The sequence below is a fragment of the Crinia signifera genome, chromosome 1 (genome assembly GCF_055691185.1).
Source record: "Crinia signifera chromosome 1, ASM5569118v1, whole genome shotgun sequence".
NCBI classification, from domain to species: domain Eukaryota; kingdom Metazoa; phylum Chordata; class Amphibia; order Anura; family Myobatrachidae; genus Crinia; species Crinia signifera.
The window spans coordinates 343675235-343695988 of NC_139217.1; the positions used below are offsets into that span (position 1 = coordinate 343675235).

The window sequence follows — 20754 nt, forward strand, 5'->3', positions numbered from 1 at the left end:
GATCATCAATCAAGGCAAATTGAACCTTGATATTTTTTTTTTTGTATATCTAAGTGAAATTTTCCAAAAACAGCTTTGAGGTGCACAGGGTCCAGAGGTACCTTGTTGCCGAATTTGGCGGCTCTGAGCGCCATATTGTGTCTGCAAAGCGACTTCAACTTATTATATAGATGAAGGACACGGGATAATGGGGGTAATTCTGGTTCACTCGCAAAGCACAATCACTCTCTAATGGACAAAACCATCTGCACTGCAGGTGGGGCTGATGCAACATGTGCAGAGAGTTAGATTTGTGGGGGATGTACTTCAAACGGATATCGATATTGCAGTGTAAAAATAAAGTAGCCAGTATTTACCCTGCACCGAAACAATAAAACACCCAAATCTAACGCTCTCTCCACATGTTCCATCAGCCCCACCTGCAATGCATATGGTTTTGTCCATAATAGAGTAATTGTGCCTTTCCAGTGAACTAGAATAACCCCCAATGTCTAGATACTACCTCTGGCTCATTTATTAACAACATTATAAACATTTACTTATATAGCGACAACATATTCAGTTGCCCTTTACAATAGCATGTAAAGCATTATGATAATAATACAGTTTAACTGGCAGTGTAATACATAGTGTTGTTACGTTACGTATTACAATGTATCATCTGGTTTCCTGCTAGCAGTAGCACACTGCGCTTAAAAAACTTGCAGACTACATTTCCATAGCACACTTACAAAAGTATTCAGTTATACCAATTATATGTGCATGGATCATAGAGTCAACAGTGTCTACTTCTACAGTCAAAAGGTCTACACCAAAAGGTCACCCTGCACAAGGCTGACACTGGAAAAAACTTCATACAAAAAAGGTCACATGAGTTTTTTCAGTTTTGTTTGCCATCAATGTCGACACCTAAGCATGTCAACCCCACTTAGTGGGGTATGGATCATTAGGTTACCACAATGTTGGTAGACAGTCAATAGGTCAACACCATTAGGTCGACATGGGTTAGGTCGACAGGGCCATTAGGTCGACAGTCAAAAGGTCAACATTGGGTTTTTCGCATTGATTTTGTCCCGAATGTCATCACAGTGAGTAAGCAGTAACTGATAAAGTACCGATCAAGCATTTCATGTTTTGTAGGTACAGTAGATGGGTTTATAGTATATAATTGTGTTCTCCTCAGACATGCACATTTTCACTACTTTATTCTGCAAGATTTACCTACATTTCTGCTGTCACCAGTGTGAGGAATTATTCTGATGAACCTGTAATTAGAGACATACAGTATGAGGAACACATCACCAGCCGTGCCCTCTACACTACTTGCATCATTCTAGAACATGTGATGTCTGTAGAGCACAGGCTGAGGACGGGAAAATGTGTGTCATCAGCAACATATGGTAAATTCATACTCCATAAATATTGCATAATAACCAGATCATAAGCCCAGGGCTTAGCTTCCAAATTAGCTACTAAGCATTCAAGTGGAGCCAAAAACCATTACAAGGAACATTTTACATTTTCTATTAAACAGAATACAAAAGATAAATTAATATACACACACACACGTACACACACACGTACACAATCAGTGCCAGAACTAGAGTGGTGCAGAGTAACACCGCACACAGCACCGGAACACCTGACCGTGAACACTCGGTGCCCTGTGTGTGCTCAGGCAAGTATGGAAAACTTAGTAGCTACTGAGAGCATGCAATATTTGAAGAGGCAGATCACCTCTTTTAAATGTGGGTTCCCCATAGTGGTAGATATCATTATAGGAATTAGAGGACACATGGGGCAGATGTATTAAAGCCTTAAAAAGATATAAACTCAAGGGTGATAAAGAGATAGACGTACAGCCAATCAGCTCCTCATTGACATTTTTCAAACACAGCCTATAACATGACCATCAGAAGCTGATTGACTGGATGTTTATCTCTCTTTATCACCCTCCCGTTTATCTATTTTTAAGGCTTAATACATCTGCCCTATTGTGTCCTCTTTTTCATACATATGCAAAAGAGAATTTTTGCCATAGCACAGGGTAGCATTTTCTAGTGAAAACTTTTTTTATTCTTCACAAAAGTGACCCTGCCCATGATGAGGTCACTCCCCGATTCTCATAATTGGGAGTCCATAAGTCCACAGTTGCGGATCGGTTAGCGATGTCATATGTCGTCACTTTTGTAAACAGGAATAAAGGTAAAATTAAATTTCTTTATTCTGATCCCAGTGGCTGTGGAGGAAAACTGGGTTCTTGTTCTTTTTAAAGGCATATGCATAGGATGATCCCTGCTTATCCTTATTTAGCAAAGGGGTATAAAATTAAACCTATTAAGAGATGAAGTTTTCAAACTGAATGCTGGCACAGAAACGGTGTACGTCATTTCTGACAAAACACAATGAACATAAAGAGTAATGTTAAAAATAAATACAAATCAGACATTTCTAGAATACATGCATTAGTCTAACCTGAACATATCCTTTCAGATTGCTTGGTATTTTGAAATCCCCCTTCAGGATCTACAAAAACAATATAAAGCATTAGAATGTATAAGGCTACTATTACCTATAGAGATGGCAATTGTAAATTATACGTAATACTGAAAAATAAACTTTAAAATGTATTTCTGTACTTGAACTCATTTTGGCTACAATGAAAACGAAGTGTTTGCTCTGTGTATTGAGTGTCAATAAAGCACGAAGAAAAGTAGCTGTTGATCAGTTAATAAAATACAAATGTGAGTGTGCGCACGCGTGCGTGTCTTTGTGCGTGCATGCCTGTGTGTCCCCAATTATAGTACAAGGGTGTTTTTTATTTATTATTATCTACAAGTTTCAATATTACCCGACCTATACATTAACTTACTCGGTGTGTGTTGTTGACGACTATGGCATCTGGATTGCCATATCTTGGTGGGTTTGCAAAAGGATCATATCCCAGTCTGGCAAGCATCGGGGCAATACGAGGCATGTCATCTACAATATCGGCAGGGAGTTTTCCAACCCACTTCGACAAGGCCTCAAGATTCACAGGTTTCATTACTTGGTCCGTTGATTTTTCAGTTCTGAAAATGTAAAGTGTCCTTTAACTAAACAAGGAAGACTAAGACTGCATAAGGCCATGTTACACTTTGAAGAACGTAAAAGCTCTAATGACTCAATGTTGTAACTATGCATTAAGATTGGATTTAAAGTTATACAAAGTCAAATAAAATAAAAGATGAATGTCTGTGCCGACACCATGGTTATAATAAGTTTTAGAGTATCCTTCTATCACAAGACCAACACATATCCTACCCCCTTGATGGCTAACCTTGACACTCCAGCTGTTGTTGAACATCCCAGCATGCTTTGCATCAGATTTAGCATGGCCAAATAGCAAAACTGAAGCAGAGCATGCTGGGATGTGTAGTTCAACAGGTGGAGTGTCAAGGATAGCCATCAAGGTCCTAGCCTGTCCTTACAGGTAACCAAAATCATTACATTAATCTCCTTAAATAATCTGTGCTGCAGTGAGTAAACAGATAATTTAATGACTAGAGGATGTTTTGTTCCCATCCACACTCAAAATGTGACAAGACTGACGAGCAAGAGATGAAGAATTGATAACTAAAAGGAGTTTATGAACCTAGCATGCCTACAAATGTCAGCAATTCTTTATATATTCATTTCATATATATTTTACTGATTGTCAAACTTTAAAATATCAAAAACATACTATACAGCAGGGGATAAACTATTACAACAACCTAGGTTGAACTGGATGGACGCAAGTCTTTTTTCAGCCTTACCTACTATGTAACGATGTATCTATCTTACACTACAGCACTCGAGTGAAGCCTCATTCCCAACAAGTTGGAGTAATTTTTTCTTTTAATTCTGTATTTTTAAATTTCATGGAAGAGGTGCTGGCTGTAGAGATCAGATAAAAGGCACAATCTCTACTACCACATTATTGTTAGCTGTATATCAGTGGCGTAACTATCCTCCCGCAGCCCCCGCGGTGTCGGGGAGGCGCTGAGGGGGTGTGGGCGCCGGGACATTACATACTCACTGCCTTCTGCCACCAGCACCTGTGCCGGGTCCCAGCTCTCCCAAGTCCCGGCTACTGCTGCAGCGCTAATACAAATAGTGACTCGGAACATGGCTGCCCCCATACTGCAGACAGTTTTTCGTCTGCTTTTTGGAGGCAGACATTTTCCAAATGTCACTTTTGATTTGCAGCAGTAGATGGGAGAGCGGGGACCCGGCGCAGATGCGACAGGAGGTAACATCTCACCCCGGCTCCCCTCCACTGGCAGCACAATCGCATAAACTGGCTAAGGTAACGGCCGCATTGGGGGGGTGTTTAGTGTTTAACCTAGCGGGGGCACCCCCCTGCATTTTCGGCAGGGGGGAGCAGAATTAGTAGTTACGCCAATGCTGTATATACTGTATGATGACTTCAGCAGCTGGCAATCCTATGGACCAAACAATATGACAACTTTCCTTTATATGTTTCATTTAAGAATAACACACAAATCCGTATGAATAATGGCTTTGGAAAGTGTCTGTCAAGTGTGTAATTTTCTAATAGCATTTTCTAAAAAGGGCACGTATAAGTCATTCAGTTCATGTGTACTATGCATGACGCTGTCATACAGGGCTGCCCACAGGCAAAATTCAACAAATTCTAAAGCAGTAATTCCTATGCAAGTCTGAACTTGAAAGAAGTTTGTGGCAAGCAAAAATATTAGTGAAAATGTCAGTCCTCCCGTCTATATACAGAATGTATCCTAATTATTTACCAGCTGTAAACATGCTAGTGACATCAGCTCACACATCTGCTAATGGAAAAAGGAGATCTGTATGAGGGTATCCAGATGGCTGGTAGACAATGGGCGGTATTCAATGAGGATTTTGGCGATTTGCAGCGAATCCTGTTTAGGATTCGCTGCACATACACCACTGGTCGCCGCGTTCCGGAGCCTCGCCGGCTCCAGTATTCAACGAGTCAGGGGCTCGCTGCCCCTGACCGGTGAATTTTAACTCCTGCGGCGATGCCGCAGGGAGCCTGAGGACGGTGGCAGGCAGGGAGATGGAAGCCTCCCTGCCTGCCCCAGAACGTTTGTTGGGGGGAGGTGGGCTCCCCGGGTGCCAGGCTGCACAGGCTGCCCCCCCGGGGGTGCCGGCAGGGGACCGGGTATATTCACTACACCCGATCATGCATATGTAATGATCGGGTGAAGTGAATATATGAATATCTAATGAGCGGCTCGGCTCCGGCCCCCTGCTGGCTGGTCTGTGTAAAAAAAATATATATAAATAGTATTTTTTTTTTTATTAAATATATATTCATGTGCTTACAGCACATAAATAAAAATAGCATGCCCCTCCTCAGAATAAAATTCCTGATTTTTTTACACCAATTGTAAAAAACAAAACACTTTATTTTAAAAGTTCACATTCCACTTCTCCATAAAAAGATAGCGATTGCTACTCGGTGAATCATGGCAAAAAAAACCTTGAAATGTATTCGCCATCTGGTCATTGAATAGGGTGATTCACCGTTTTAGTCAAAACTTCGCCTAACAGCACAAAATCGCCATAAAAACATGGCGAATCAGCCTCATTGAATACCGCCCAATGTCTAGGTCAGTGGTCAGGGAACTCGGTCCTCATTACCCCACACAGTGCATGTTTTGCTGGTAACCCAGCAGGTGCACAGGTGTACTAATTACTCACAGACACATTTTATAAGGTCCGCAGGTGGAGTTAATTATTTCACTTGTGATTCTGTGAGACCTGCAAAACATGCACTGCGTGGGGTAATGATGACCGAGTTCCCTGACCACTGGGCTAGGTGGACAGTCAACAGGTGGACATGGTCCAAGGGTTGACATGGAAATGGTCGACACTTTCTTGCTTTCTACTTTTCCACACTTTACCATCCACATGAACTCAGATTGGGAAATTTAAATTCTGCCCAAAGCATGGCAAGCAAATCGAACAATATGTGAGGGGATGTGGTACACTAATTGAGGTCCATGTGGTGTCGACATTGGCACCAACAAATGTGAAAAACTCATGTCTACCTTTTTTCCATTGTCTGCCTCCTGAATGTTGACTATAGGCATTGTTGACCTAATACCACACCCCTGTATGGGGATAAGGTCACAAGGTCGACACAAATAAGGCCAACCACTAAAGCTGGACAGGACTGAGGTCGACACAAGCATTAGGTCAGAAATGGGAAGGTCGACAGTCAAAAGGTGAATTTTTGACTTTTTGTGAGCCAACAGGCAGTATTTTTTTTATACCCCAACATCCACTAGGGCACGGGGATAGAATATATTAGTGTACTGCAGCAAGGCACCGTGCCCGAAACATGGGGAGTGTAGCGAGCCATCTGAGGGGACGTGGTGCACTAAAACGGTGTCCATGTCGACTTACGTAGAAATTCCGGGCCAAAAGAAAAACAGGTGAAAAACTCATGTTAATCTTCCCATTGTTGATGTAATGCTTGTGTTGATTTTCTGACCTTAGCCCTGTCGACTTATTGCATGTGTCGAACTAAGCCCTGTCAACGTCTAGCAGTCTAACTACTGTATGTCGGCCTTCATACAGTCTACCTATGACCCATAGGTCCTGTATGAGAGCCCCCTCCTTAACTAGAGCTGCACGCTTGCAGTCCTGGTAAAAGAATAAAGGGTAGCCAAGGGTAAACTACATTCCAATCAAACCAATAGACAGAAATCCCTCAGCAGTACTCACTTAGAAAGAGAAACGCCTCCCGGTTTACCAATAAGTTCTTCGTGATGCAGGACAGCATCATTCCACGGGATGCCTAGGAATGTGATAATGGCGTGCATGGCTTGCTTGGGATGCAAAACTAACTGTTCATAATAAACTGGTAGGCACTTCTGCTCCCCGATTTCTAAACACTGTGCATGCATGATCTCTATCGCTTTGTTCCACTTGGTCAGACAATCCCTATAGCTGTTTAAATCAAAGCCAGCGATAGTTATCTTCCTAGTTATCATTGAATGCACAGAAGCACGTCCATCCCGAATCATTAAAAGAAACTTTGCGTTAGGGAAAAGTTTGGAAAGATAAACTGATGATTTCAGAGTGAATGGGTCCTTATTACATAACATCTTAGCAGGTTCTCCGTGTTTTGCTATTATTTCCAGTATAAAAGCCTGCACGGCAGCGTCCATAACACCATCTGTTACGCCAGCTTCATCCAGACGCATCTTCTCACTGCCAGACTTTGACCAAGCTTGCCTCATTGCTAATATCCGCGGGATAATTCGGGTTTCCTCCCCACAGCGGACATCAGGATGAGCATCCAGCATAGCTCTCATTAATGTGGTACCACTTCGTGGCACGCCACCAATAAATATTAAAGGCATGTCTTTGCTGTATCTGTACTCTATATTATTGGCATCTACCATAACTAGTTCTTCACTCTCCGGCTTCATGACACCACGATTTTTCTTGCTGTAGCCTTCATCAAGAATCTGCTGACATTCTAGCATTTGTTGGCCAAGATGTGCTGCTAATGCCACCAGGACAACAAAGCCAATCACCAGGGACACCTTCTTCACAGTGAACCGCATTCTTACTGGTCAACATGCGGAAACAACCACTGCAGCTAGTAAACGTTTAATGTGATCTTTCCATAAGGAGCCTGCAAATGAAGGGGAAAAATGTCTTCATTAAAAGCATCCAAAAACTGCCCTTCTACTGCACACTACAATCCAAAATGGTGCTAAAGCACATTTGGGAACATGACCGAGAACTACTTCACAAGTATGGGTAAAGTAACAGCTAAAATAGGTTAACAGCAGCATCCAATCAGAAGTTTGATTTGATTTTCTAATCTAAATTGTAATAAAAGTAGATTTGTTGCAATTGCGACACCACATTTTCTACACAGATACTTTAATAGTTTTGATGAATGTCCCCACTATCATGTATCCCGTAAGGTTCACATAGCTCTGGGGCTGTGGTTATTATTTGCATCAGGCGCCCTGGATTCCACGCACAGTCATAAAATGTACTGCTTCGGATTAAATCAACCCGTGTGTGTGGAATCATACCCTGTCAGCTTAAGACCAGGGACTAATGTTAATGGTTAGGCATTCTCTGTAGGGTACTGAATACTATGGGGGTGCCACAAGCATGGCAAGCGCAGCGGAAAACGATCCCGAAGCGTGGCGAGCCCCGCGAGGGGACACGGATGACTTGACGTGTATTCTGCGTGCGCTCACCACGCTTCGGGATCGTTTTCCGCGTCCACGCTTCAGGCTCGGGGGCTCGCCACGCTTTATAAAATGAACTCCACGCCGACGTGGATAGTGGGGGTGTGAACAGGTCGGGAGGACGCCACGCTTTGGGCTGACTTGGATAGTGGGGGTGTGCAAGGATGGAATTGCATGCAAATTGGCAGAAAATTGCAGCAAATCGGGCGCTAAATCACATCGCATATAGAATCTGCTGCTAAATCATATGCGATTTAGCTGAAATCGGGAGCCGTGATAATACACAAGTACCAAATTGGATTAAATTGGATTTTTATAAAAATGATCAAGTAAATTTTACGAAAGTAAAAAAAAAATGATCAAGTTAACTAATAAACCAAGTAAAATTGATCATACACAAGTTATTTTAAAATACTGTAACTTAAATAGATCTCATTTAAATGACCTGGCAGTGCCATGCGTGGCGTGGCATGGCACAGCAAAATACACACAAAAAGGAAAGCAACAGCAATGATGATAAAAGGTTATGATACTGTAGTTGGCAAATGCTTGATTTGTAAATCTAACCCTACACATTAGGTATATTGAATGCCTTAAAAATAAACAGTTTTGTAGCTTTGTCAGTACCCAGCGGGTTTCTCCATTTTCACTGAACCAAAGCAAATGTGAAAAATACTTTTCTACTGAAGCTGGTGATGCTGCAGCTGTTAGTAATTGTTTTATTGCTACCATGTTCTTTTCATCACCAGATTCTGACCCAATGTGCATTTATTCCCAATCTATTGGTGCCACTGGAGACACAACATTGCTGTCAAACAAGAGGTAATTAAACTGGGTAGCTTTTGCTTGGAACTTGACTAGTTGGTAGAAGGATATTTGAATGTGGATATTTTTCTTGGAAAACTTAAGCGCTTCTAACTTTTCTGCTGCAATTAAACTACCACCACAGTAACATGGGTCCATTAAATGTTACTAAATTAATATATATTTTTTAAATCATTGGATTTATATCAGCAATCCCTGATTCGTTATATTTCAATATGTAGGTAAACCTAGTATAAATACATACAGGGTTTATAACAATCAACTTTTGTATGAGAAACTGTAACCATGCTAATCATTTTCATATGTAACTCTTGATTCTGATGAGTAGAAATCATCTCATTATTCATTTATTTAAAATACCATGAACGGACAACAGGTGGCAGTGTTCTATTAGTCTATAAACTTGCCTGAACATCGTTTCCTTCACTTTCACACTGAAGTGAGATTTCATTTTCTGAGAATAAGACCAAATAGTTTCTTTCATAAAATGTATTTCCACCTAAAAGCAAAAGCATATATTATCACAACAGATAATTCCATTACAGGAGTCCAAAAGGGTATTTCCAACTAACACACACCTACATGAACTGGTATCGTATGTATAAGTATTACAGTCCCTTCCCTCCCTTCCCTCCCACCCTTTCCCCTCCTCTGTGCTGTGCTTACTTGTTGGGCAAGTGAAATAAAAGCGCTGCAGCTACACTGCTGATGGCTGTACAGATTGAGAAAGAATCATAAAGCTCTAAGAAGCAGACTTATATAAAAGCATAGAAATAAAACTACAGTACCAAACAACCTCTCTAGCTAAGCAAGGTTCTATGAGACAGTTTTAGTGTCAGGTGTCTTTTTTTATTTATTTTTTTCTTGCCAAAAATGCTGCTCAGTGTCAAAGTGACGGTGCATCTCCAGCTGCATGGCGTATTGAGGCTAGATATAGGAGGATACATCTGTAGTGCCCTTCTTTGGGATAGAAATATTGCCCCAGTGCTTGCAGACAGCAGTGTTAAATACTTTCACCAATACCCAAGTCAGACTCCTCAAGCCTGAGATATTGCCAGGGCAATCCGGTTTGTGTGTTGGTGTGAAAGGGTCTGAAATGTGTATCAATGCGTCTTGAAATGGTGTGATGATCCTAGATTGGACTTGGTATTTTGGTGTGGAAGTGGTATAAATTCTAGTGGAAGACCATCACATAAACTGTGCAAGCATCAGAGTAACTAAATGGGTAAAATTCACTATACTGGGGAAGATTTATCAAAGCTTGAAGAAAGTGACTGCGGAAATAATGTATGAAATCATATATCTGTATCTTTTGACCATGTTCCCATATTTTCCTGTGTGAATAAGGTTATCTACTCGGGATCTAGTTTCCCCTTATTAAAAAAAAAAAAAAAACCTAGGTTAAATAAATTCTGATTAAATTACACCATAGTTTGTGTTTTCAGTATTTATGAATCATTTTTATAATGATGTTTATTCTAGCAGCCTGCACCTAATCAGTTAGGGGGCATATTTTAATTTTGAAGTGCAAAATTTGATGTATTGCTTCAGCTACTGCAGCAGTCATGTATAATATTTCCCCTACAAAATTAAAATCTGCCCCCTCACTGATTAGGTGCAGGGTGCTAGAATGAAAACTATTTTATATAGAAACACAAAAAAACATGGGTGGAACGTATAAACACCACACAGAACCCAGGTCTGAACTGAAACCATGACCGCAGCACTGAGTTCACAATAATAATTATGGCCTGCATAAATTATGCACCATATGAATCCCACTATAAAAGGGGACTGTGCTTTATGCGTACACAATCTTGCATAAACAATGACGCCTTTTATTTCCTAAACCAATAGAAATTTCATTTTGAGGAAATGAGACCAAAAAGTTCCTTCAGTAAATGGGTAAGTACTTTCGATCTAAAATACTTTCATTGTTCGAAGACAATTCAGTTATAGGACACTGCCACGTAACTGAAATAAACTTAGATGACTTGATAAGTACACAGCTATTATCTGAGGTAGTCAAAATAATAATGCTTATTAAAGTACAGGTTGGATACTTCGGCCTCCCCTCTGCACAGGTGAAACAATAGATTCATTTTTTGCACTGCTGAACACAAACACCGCTTACTTCAACAACTTATATGAGCTGCTTTTCTTCATTGAATTGGGGACCACAATTGAAAACACATCTTTACTAGGGCCTAAACGTAGAGATTTGTGCCAGAGATTCAGCATGAGGGATTCCCCTTGAGCTTCCCTGAATGTAGATCACTCAGAAGGGCCTTATTCTGGTTCACTCCTTCTGGCAAATTCCTTCTTAGATGGACAAAACCATTTGCACTGCAGGTGGGGTAGATGTTACTTGTGCAGAGAGTGTTAGATTTGGGTGGGGGTTTGCTTCAAAGTGAGATCTATATTGCAGTGTAAAAATAAAGCAGCCAGTATTTTCCCTGCACAGAATCAACATAACTCACCCAAATCGAATTCTCTCTGCAGTGCACATGGTTTTGTCCATCTAAGAAGGAATTTGCCAGAAGGAGTGAACCAGAATAAGGCCCTAAATTAGGCAAGTAAATTAAGAATGGGAGATTTAAGTTTAGAAATAGAATGCAGATTGCTGATCGTTCATCGCCCACTACACAAAACATGAGCGATGTGCAGTCTCTTGCTAAGCTATCTCAATAGATTTATCCAGCAGGCTTCGATCTACATCTCCCAGTGATAACGCGCGGGGCTGCACATCGCTATCATTATGGGCCCTACACACACACACACACACACCAATGTGTGTTTCATTTCTAAACGATCTAGTCCAATTAATTCATATCGCTTAGAAAATAGCCCTAAATCGCTACCTGTGTAGGCCCCATTGGACTATAATATGCTTTTTATGTTTTTCTCTGTACATTTTAGAAATAATGTCTATTATATAGATAAAAGATCACAGAGCCTGCCACAAGACAGATACGCCATACTACAACTTGTTACTTTGGCTACTAACTAAACTGCAGATGTGCCCTCATACATTGTTGCTGCACTTGCGCCAAACAGCATCCTTTGTCACCCCAGGTTTTGTGCAACTCTGCTCAAGCTGGTCATCTTTCTTTTCTGCATTTTATTGAAAAATGCATCCTGGACTCAATGCAATGCGACTAGGAAGCACCAGGAGACCATATGTATATCGGTTAGTGTTCATTCTAGCACCCTGCCCCTTTCAAAACCCGTGCAGTTCCTCTTTCCAGCCTTGGGTGTCTCACTCTGCTGTGACGCTTTGGTACTTGTGTATTATCATGGCGCCCACTATTTGCTTAGTGGGCTATTCTGCGTAAGAAAATTATATCGCATCTCATGGGCCATTGTAAGTGCCGATGCGATTTTCCTATGCAATTTATTTAGTGCTCATTTATATTGTATAGGGTGTACAATGCCATTAGGTATACAATAATGACATACAATGATGTTTTAGGCACCCACTATCCACGCCACACCGAAGCGTGGCGAGGGGCGGCGGAACGCGTCATCCGACCTTTTCATACCCCTACTATCCACGTTGGCGTGGAGTTGATTTTATATAGTGTGGCCAGCGTAGTGGGCCACCGAGCCCGAAGCGTTGCGAGCCCTGCAAGGGGTCACGGAATACATGAAAAGTAATCCGCGTCCCCCCGCTATATAAAATCAACTGCACGCCGACGTGGATAGTATGGGTATGAAAAGGTCGGAGGATGCGTTCCACCGCCGCTCGCCACGCTTCGGGGTAGCGTGGATAGTGGGGGGTGCCTAAAACCTCATTGTATGTCATTATCGTATACCTAATGGAATTGTACACCTAATGGCATTGTACAGGTGCGATGCGATGCGATGCAATGCAATGCAATGCGATGCCCCGGGGCTAAGAGAGCAGTGAATAAATTACATAGGTAAATCGCATCGCACGGCCGTTATAATGGCCCATGCGATGTGATTTTCCTACGGTGCCATACGTAAGAAACTTGGGTGCCGTGATAATACACAAGTACCGACGCTTCTGACACAGTTTGGTGTGCATTTCTCTATGAAATACAGATCAGTCTGTGCTAGAAGCACCACAGCAGAAAGGGAAACCACAGGCAGGAAAGAGGAACTGCATGGGTTTTGGAAGGTGCTACAATGAACACTATAGTTGTGATTCAGAGACTGAGCCTCTGAATCTGTATACAAAGTGCTATGATGCCGCAGCTATACTTCACACCAAGCTCTGTTGTGCTTTGTAAACAGATTCTGTTGCTCACAGATCTACATCACAGTCACCTGATGCATATATGCCTTGTTCCCAGAATGGCTCAGAAGCTCACGAAAATGGAGTGGCACAGGACCTGACTGCTCACTCATGCAAGGTGCCTCACGCCACAATGCATATTGAAGTTGTATGAGGACACAAGTTTCGCAAGACAGATAAGAATTCCTTCTTTAATTTCTCAAAGACCCACAAGGATTCCAGTATACTTCACCCCACTAATATATAGGTGCAGATTCAACTAACAGTGGTTGACTTGCTTTAAGACTGTTCCCCCATGAAAAGTGCCTGCAGCATTTCAGTCACAGGGTATAGGAAGCATGTCACACTCATCTCTGTGTAAACGCTATGGAGGTGCTGCTCGCAGGTCTCTAAATTGACTGTAACACTTTTCACTGTGGAACAGATTACACAACCCGCAATTAATTAAATCTGCCACAAAAGTCTTTGACATGTCCATTTGTTTGCCATTAAAGTTTAGAGACAGGAGTGCTCAATGTTTAGATGATTATATAAAAAGGAAGGATAAAATTAAAAAAAGGCAAATATTTATATACAGGTACCAGTATACATATTCCATAACATGAACCAATAAAAAACCCCTAAAGAACCATAAATAGAAAAGTTAAAAAAACAACTACAAAAAGAGATTGCTTAGAAAAACACCCCATACAATGTAAGCTATATACAGCAGGCAAATGCTTTTCTACGTATCTAAATTGATTTGCTGGCAATAAAGAAAGGAAACAGTGCTAGGTTACCTTACTAGTGTCCTCCAAATCCATCTAGAGTAACTTAATTATTAATGGCATGGGAGAAGGATATCCATTTAATTATCAAATATTTATATCTAGCTTGCCATTATATCAAACCATACTCATCCAGATTAACCCACCTATCCATGGTGAAATCATCTTAAAATGGAATCTTCTCGCGGTTTAAAAACGAACACTCTGCAGGAGAAAGAAACATGCATTTAGTAGGCGGTCATAATTCACTTCAAGGAACAAAAATAGAAAAAGCCTTTTTCACTTTTGATTACTTAGTTACTATTTAGAATGTGAAAATTATACATAATACTGGTACACACGAGGCTGACTTGATGGCAGACCAGTCATCGCACCAACAGTGTCCGACTCAGGTAACCATATTACATACTTATTGATCGGTTGCTCGATATGTTCACCCTGTCATCCTACTGGGTTGGCCTTTGAATTTACGTGACCAGCTGTGATGGCAGTCCATGCAGCAAGTGCACCAACAGATATTTTGGCCATGCTGGACTACCTTCAGATATATCAGCTGTCAGCTGTGCTGCATTGCTGATGCAATATGTTTGCAGTTAAGAAGCCATTGTTTTCAAGCTCACTATGAAACAGACACTAGTGGCCAAATGTAATACCCTCAGAATTCCGTGGCCATCTGGATACCGACTGAACTCAGAGGTTTTCTTAAAAGGGGCAATGATTTACCAGACAAAACCGTGCCCTGTAAATGAGTGCCACTTTAATAAAACCGCTGAGTGCAGCAGACATTCCTCATGGCTACCAAACTTGTTACTTAACAGCGATTCACAATACATCTAATGCTGTGTACACACTGTACAGTTTGACATTCGATTTTGACTATATATATGGGCACGCATAGACATCGAATGGAGATAGAACATGTTTTTAAGCTTTCTAACCCAATTTGAATCTGATGCGCGCTCCCGTTCAGCTGATAAGAAAAAGCCAAACAGACAGTGAAGCAATGACTTTATAGTGCAAACTGAATGTAGACAGCATGAATTGTATGTAAATAGCACACAAGTTAGCAAAGATTGCATAGCAATCAAATCTAAAGCCCCGTACACACGGGGGATATATTGCTCAGCCATATATTGCTGAGCAATATATGACTGAGCAATATATTGCTCAGTTTCTCCTTTTCATCAGCGACCAGAGATAGTCGCTGATGGGAAAAGAAACTGCCGGGGGGAGCCCGGCAGTGGTAATCAGCTGGTCGCAGGAGCATGTTCCTGCGACCAGCGATCACTACAGTGGCAAAAATGGGAGCGCGCACCCGGCGATATAATCGCCGGTGCACACTCCCATCGTGGGCAATATGGTCGCTTAGCGACCATATTTCCCGCGATATTGTACAAAATCACCCCCGTGTGTAGGCACCTTTACTGTGTACAAACAATAAGAAAAACCCAGACTGGATCTCATCCCTGCTCTAAATCCTGGACTGGTTCTTCCACATTCACCTCATATGGAAGTATGCTGTCCCTGCCACACTACTCTCCCTTAGCTTCAACCACCTGGTGAAGCTAAAAAATCTTCAGGCGAGCTCTTTGCCTTGCCCACCTCTAATCATGTCATCCATTTTTTAAGACATTCAGTTAGTGGAGCTGCTCTAGTGACAAAATCCGGTACTTGTGTAGTTTCACGGCGCCAGTATGGCGCCGTGCGTCTGAGTCCCCTTGCGGGGCTCGCTTCGCTTGCCCACGCTGCGGGCTCGGTGGCTCGCTACGCTATTTAAAATCAACTCCATGCCAACATGGATAGTGGAGGTATGAACTATCCATGTTGGCATGGAGTTAAGTTACTTTTTTTAACATAATTTGTGGCGAGCGTAGAACCCTGAAGTGCTGGCGCCGTGAAACTACACAAGTACCCAAAATCCTGTATGAACCTGCGGTAATATCCCACAAGACCAAGAAATGTCTTAAATTGCAACTTACATTTGGGTTTAGCTCAAGTGAGGACTGCTTCTATCTTACTAGGCTGAGGTTTAACATTAAAATGTGTTGCATGGTAGCTACGTCCATATCACTTATATCTGATTTAACACATTGCCCTTAGACACTGCATGTCCAGATATAGGCGGTGTTATAAAGATTAGACCTTAGAAAAAGTGACAATGATTTTCAAATAACCTTCATACGCAATTAATGAATATGATCCTGCCACACAGCATATTGCTACAGTACAACGGATGTGAATTTCCAATCTCAAATTATTTTTGTTACAGCTGCAAAGAGTTATACACAAGAACACACCTGCACAGCATATGGAAATTTCTTCTTCAAAGCTAGTTTTGCTTCCTAAAATATGTGTGCAGATATTACTTCCAAATGTTACAATGCCTAGATATAGAATCTAAATATAAACACATTAAAAGAGATGCTATTCGATATAATGAAAAAAGGTGAGAAAAAAAAGTTTTGTTTTTTCTTAACCCCTTCCTGACAGAGCCAGTTTTTGCGTTCCTGACAGAGCCCTTTTTTTCAAATCTGACATGTCTCACTTAAGTGGGGATAACTTTTTTTGCTTTTACTTATCCCAGTGATTTTGAGATTGTTTTTTCGTGACACATTGTACTTCAAATTAGTGGTAAATTTGGGTCGATACAGTCTGTGTTTTTTTGTGAAAAATACCAAAATATCGTGAAAAAATGGAAAATTTAGCAATTTGCAAAATGTTAAATTTTCTGCTTGTGAGACAGATAATCATACCACTCAAAATAGTTAATAACTAACATAGACCATATGTCTACTTTATGTTTCCATCATTATTTCAACTTCCTTTTCATTTTTTTGGACACTAGGAGGCTTACAATATGAATAGCAAATTCTCAAATTTTCAAGAAAATTTCAAACACTGATTTTTTTAGGGACCAGTTCAGTTCTGATGTGACTTTGAGGGACTTGTATGTGAGACACCCCCATAAATGATACCATTTCAAAAACTGCACCCCTCACAGTATTCAAAACAGCATTTTGGAAGTTTGTTAACCCTTTAGGTGTTTCACAGGAATTAAAACAAAGTGTAGGTGAAATTTCAAAATTTCATTTTTTTTGCAGATTTGCAATTTTAATACATTTTTCTAAGGAACACAGTACATTTTACTAGAGAAATGTGACTAAAAATTGATTCCCCCAATTCTTTTGTTTTCATAAATATCCTATATGTGGCCCTAGTGTGCACGTTGACCAAACCACAGGCTTCATAATAGAAGGAGCACCTACTTGATTTTGGAGCCTCCTTTTTATGAGATTATTTTTTAGGCACCATGTAGGTTTCTAGGCACCATAAGATGCTAAAAGTTAGGAACCCCCCCACAAGTGACCCCATTTTGCAAACTACACCCCTCAGGGAATTCATCTAGGGGTATAGTGTACATTTCAAACCCCCAGGGGTTTCACCAATTGTGGTACAACTGGGCAGTGAAAATGAAAAATTATTTTTTTTACACAAAAATGCAGTTCTGGCTCCAAATTTGTCATTTTCAGAAGGTATGAAGGAGACAAAGCACCCCAAAATCTGTGCCCCAATTTCTCCCGAGTACGGCAATGCCTCACATGTGACCAAAAAATACCATTTGGGTGCATGGCAGGACTCAGAAGGGAAGGAGTGATTTTTGGATTTTGCAGCTCAGATTCTGGTGGAATTTTGGTGGGTGCTATGTCGCATTAGCAAGACCCCCCAAGCACCAATACAGTGGAACCCCCCCACAAGTGACCCCATTTTGCAAACTACACCCCTCAGGGAATTCATCTAGGGGTATAGTGTACATTTCAAACCCCCAGGGGTTTCACCAATTTTGATACAAGTGGGCAGTGAAAATGAAAAATTACATTTTTTTACACAAAAATGCAGTTCTGGCTCAAAATTTTTCATTTTCAGAAGGTATGAAGGAGAAAAAGCACCCCAAAATCTGTGCCCCAATTTCTCCCGAGTACGGCAATGCCTCACATGTGACCAAAAAATACCAGTTGGGTGCATGGCAGGACTCAGAAGGGAAGGAGTGATTTTTGGATTTTGCAGCACAGATTTTGGTGGAATGAATGGTGGGTGCTATGTTGCACCAATACAGTGGAACCCCCCCACAAGTCACCCCATTTTGCAAAGTACACCCCTCAGGGAATTCATCTAGGGGTATAGTGTACATTTCAAACCCCCAGGGGTTTCACCAATTTTGATACAAGTGGGCAGTGAAAATGAAAAATTACATTTTTTTACACAAAAATGCAGTTCTGGCTCAAAATTTTTTATTTTCAGAAGGTATGAAGGCGAAAAAGCACCCCAAAATATGTGCCCCAATTTCTCCCGAGTACGGCAATGCCTCACATGTGACCAAAAAATACCATTTGGGTGCATGGCAGGACTCAGAAGGGAAGGAGTGATTTTTGGATTTTGCAGCTCAGATTCTGGTGGAATGTTGGTGGGTGCTATGTCGCATTAGCAAGACCCCCAAAGCACCAATACAGTGGAAGCCCCCCACAAGTGACCCCATTTTGCAAACCACACCCCTCAGGGAATTCATCTAGGGGTATAGTGTACATTTCAAACCCCCAGGGGTTTCACCAATTTTGATACAAGTGGGCAGTGAAAATGAAAAATTAAATTTTTTTACACAAAAATGCAGTTCTGGCTCAAAATTTTTCATTTTCAGAAGGTATGAAGGAGAAAAAGCACCCCAAAATCTGTGCCCCAATTTCTCCCGAGTACGGCAATGCCTCACATGTGACCAAAAAATACCAGTTGGGTGCATGGCAGGACTCAGAAGGGAAGGAGTGATTTTTGGATTTTGCAGCTCAGATTCTGGTGGAATTTTGGTGGGTGCTATGTCGCATTAGCAAGACCCCCCAAGCACCAATACAGTGGAACCCCCCCACAAGTGACCCCATTTTGCAAACTACACCCCTCAGGGAATTCATCTAGGGGTATAGTGTACATTTCAAACCCCCAGGGGTTTCACCAATTTTGATACAACTGGGCAGTGAAAATGAAAAATTACATTTTTTTTACACAAAAATGCAGTTCTGGCTCAAAATTTTTCATTTTCAAAAGGTATGAAGGAGAAAAAGCACCCCAAAATCTGTGCCCCAATTTCTCCCGAGTACGGCAATGCCTCACATGTGACCAAAAAATACCAGTTGGGTGCATGGCAGGACTCAGAAGGGAAGGAGTGATTTTTGGATTTTGCAGCACAGATTTTGGTGGAATGAATGGTGGGTGCTATGTTGCACCAATACAGTGGAACCCCCCCACAAGTCACCCCATTTTGCAAAGTACACCCCTCAGGGAATTCATCTAGGGGTATAGTGTACATTTCAAACCCCCAGGGGTTTCACCAATTTTGATACAAGTGGGCAGTGAAAATGAAAAATTACATTTTTTTACACAAAAATGCAGTTCTGGCTCAAAATTTTTCATTTTCAGAAGGTATGAAGGAGAAAAAGCACCCCAAAATATGTGCCCCAATTTCTCCCGAGTACGGCAATGCCTCACATGTGACCAAAAAATACCAGTTGGGTGCATGGCAGGACTCAGAAGGGAAGGAGTGATTTTTGGATTTTGCAGCTCAGATTCTGGTGGAATGTTGGTGGGTGCTATGTCGCATTAGCAAGACCCCCCAAGCACCAATACAGTGGAACCCCCCCACAAGTGACCCCATTTTGCAAACTACACCCCTCAGGGAATTCATCTAGGGGTATAGTGTACATTTCAAACCCCCAGGGGTTTCACCAATTTTGATACAAGTGGGCAGTGAAAATGAAAAATTACATTTTTTACACAAAAATGCAGTTCTGGCTCAAAATTTTTCATTTTCAGAAGGTATGAAGGAGAAAAAGCACCCCAAAATCTGTGCCCCAATTTCTCCCGAGTACGGCAATGCCTCACATGTGACCAAAAAATACCATTTGGGTGCATGGCAGGACTCAGAAGGGAAGGAGTGATTTTTGGATTTTGCAGCTCAGATTCTGGTGGAATTTTGGTGGGTGCTATGTCGCATTAGCAAGACCCCCCAAGCACCAATACAGTGGAACCCCCCCACAAGTGACCCCATTTTGCAAACTACACCCCTCAGGGAATTCATCTAGGGGTATAGTGTACATTTCAAACCCCCAGGGGTTTCACCAATTTTGATACAAGTGGGCAGTGAAAATGAAAAATTACATTTTTTACACAAAAATGCAGTTCTGGCTCAAAATTTTTCATTTTCAGAAGGTATGAAGGAGAAAAAGCACCCCAAAATCTGTGCCCCAATTTCTCCCGAGTACGGCAATGCCTCACATGTGACCAAAAAATACCAGTTGGGTGCATGGCAGGACTCAGAAGGGAAGGAGTGATTTTTGGATTTTGCAGCACAGATTTTGGTGGAATGAATGGTGGGTGCTATGTTGCACCAATACAGTGGAACCCCCCCACAAGTCACCCCATTTTGCAAAGTACACCCCTCAGGGAATTCATCTAGGGGTATAGTGTACATTTCAAACCCCCAGGGGTTTCACCAATTTTGATACAAGTGGGCAGTGAAAATGAAAAATTACATTTTTTACACAAAAATGCAGTTCTGGCTCAAAATTTTTCATTTTCAGAAGGAATGAAGGAGACAAAGCACCCC

The 20754-nt window shown here is 41.4% G+C and overlaps 1 protein-coding gene across 3 annotated transcripts in view; it reads right to left on the reverse strand.

Annotated features, from left to right (window-relative positions):
• The window catches only part of TPST2 (tyrosylprotein sulfotransferase 2), a 58768-nt gene that overhangs the window by 1960 nt on the left and 36054 nt on the right, over positions 1-20754 (reverse strand). For 2 of the 3 annotated variants that reach the window (XM_083146663.1, XM_083146654.1), the window contains exons 2-7: positions 14252-14309; positions 9485-9576; positions 6760-7678; positions 2873-3071; positions 2476-2526; positions 1226-1265 (exon numbers count right to left, since the gene is read on the reverse strand). In XM_083146663.1, coding sequence (XP_083002789.1) covers positions 1236-1265; positions 2476-2526; positions 2873-3071; positions 6760-7607 — 1128 coding nt within the window. In that variant the 5' untranslated portion in view covers positions 7608-7678; positions 9485-9576; positions 14252-14309 and the 3' untranslated portion in view covers positions 1226-1235. Of the gene's footprint in view, positions 1-1221; positions 1266-2475; positions 2527-2872; positions 3072-6759; positions 7679-9484; positions 9577-14251; positions 14310-20754 lie in introns of all 3 variants that reach the window. The other variant, XM_083146671.1, reaches the window with a different exon arrangement.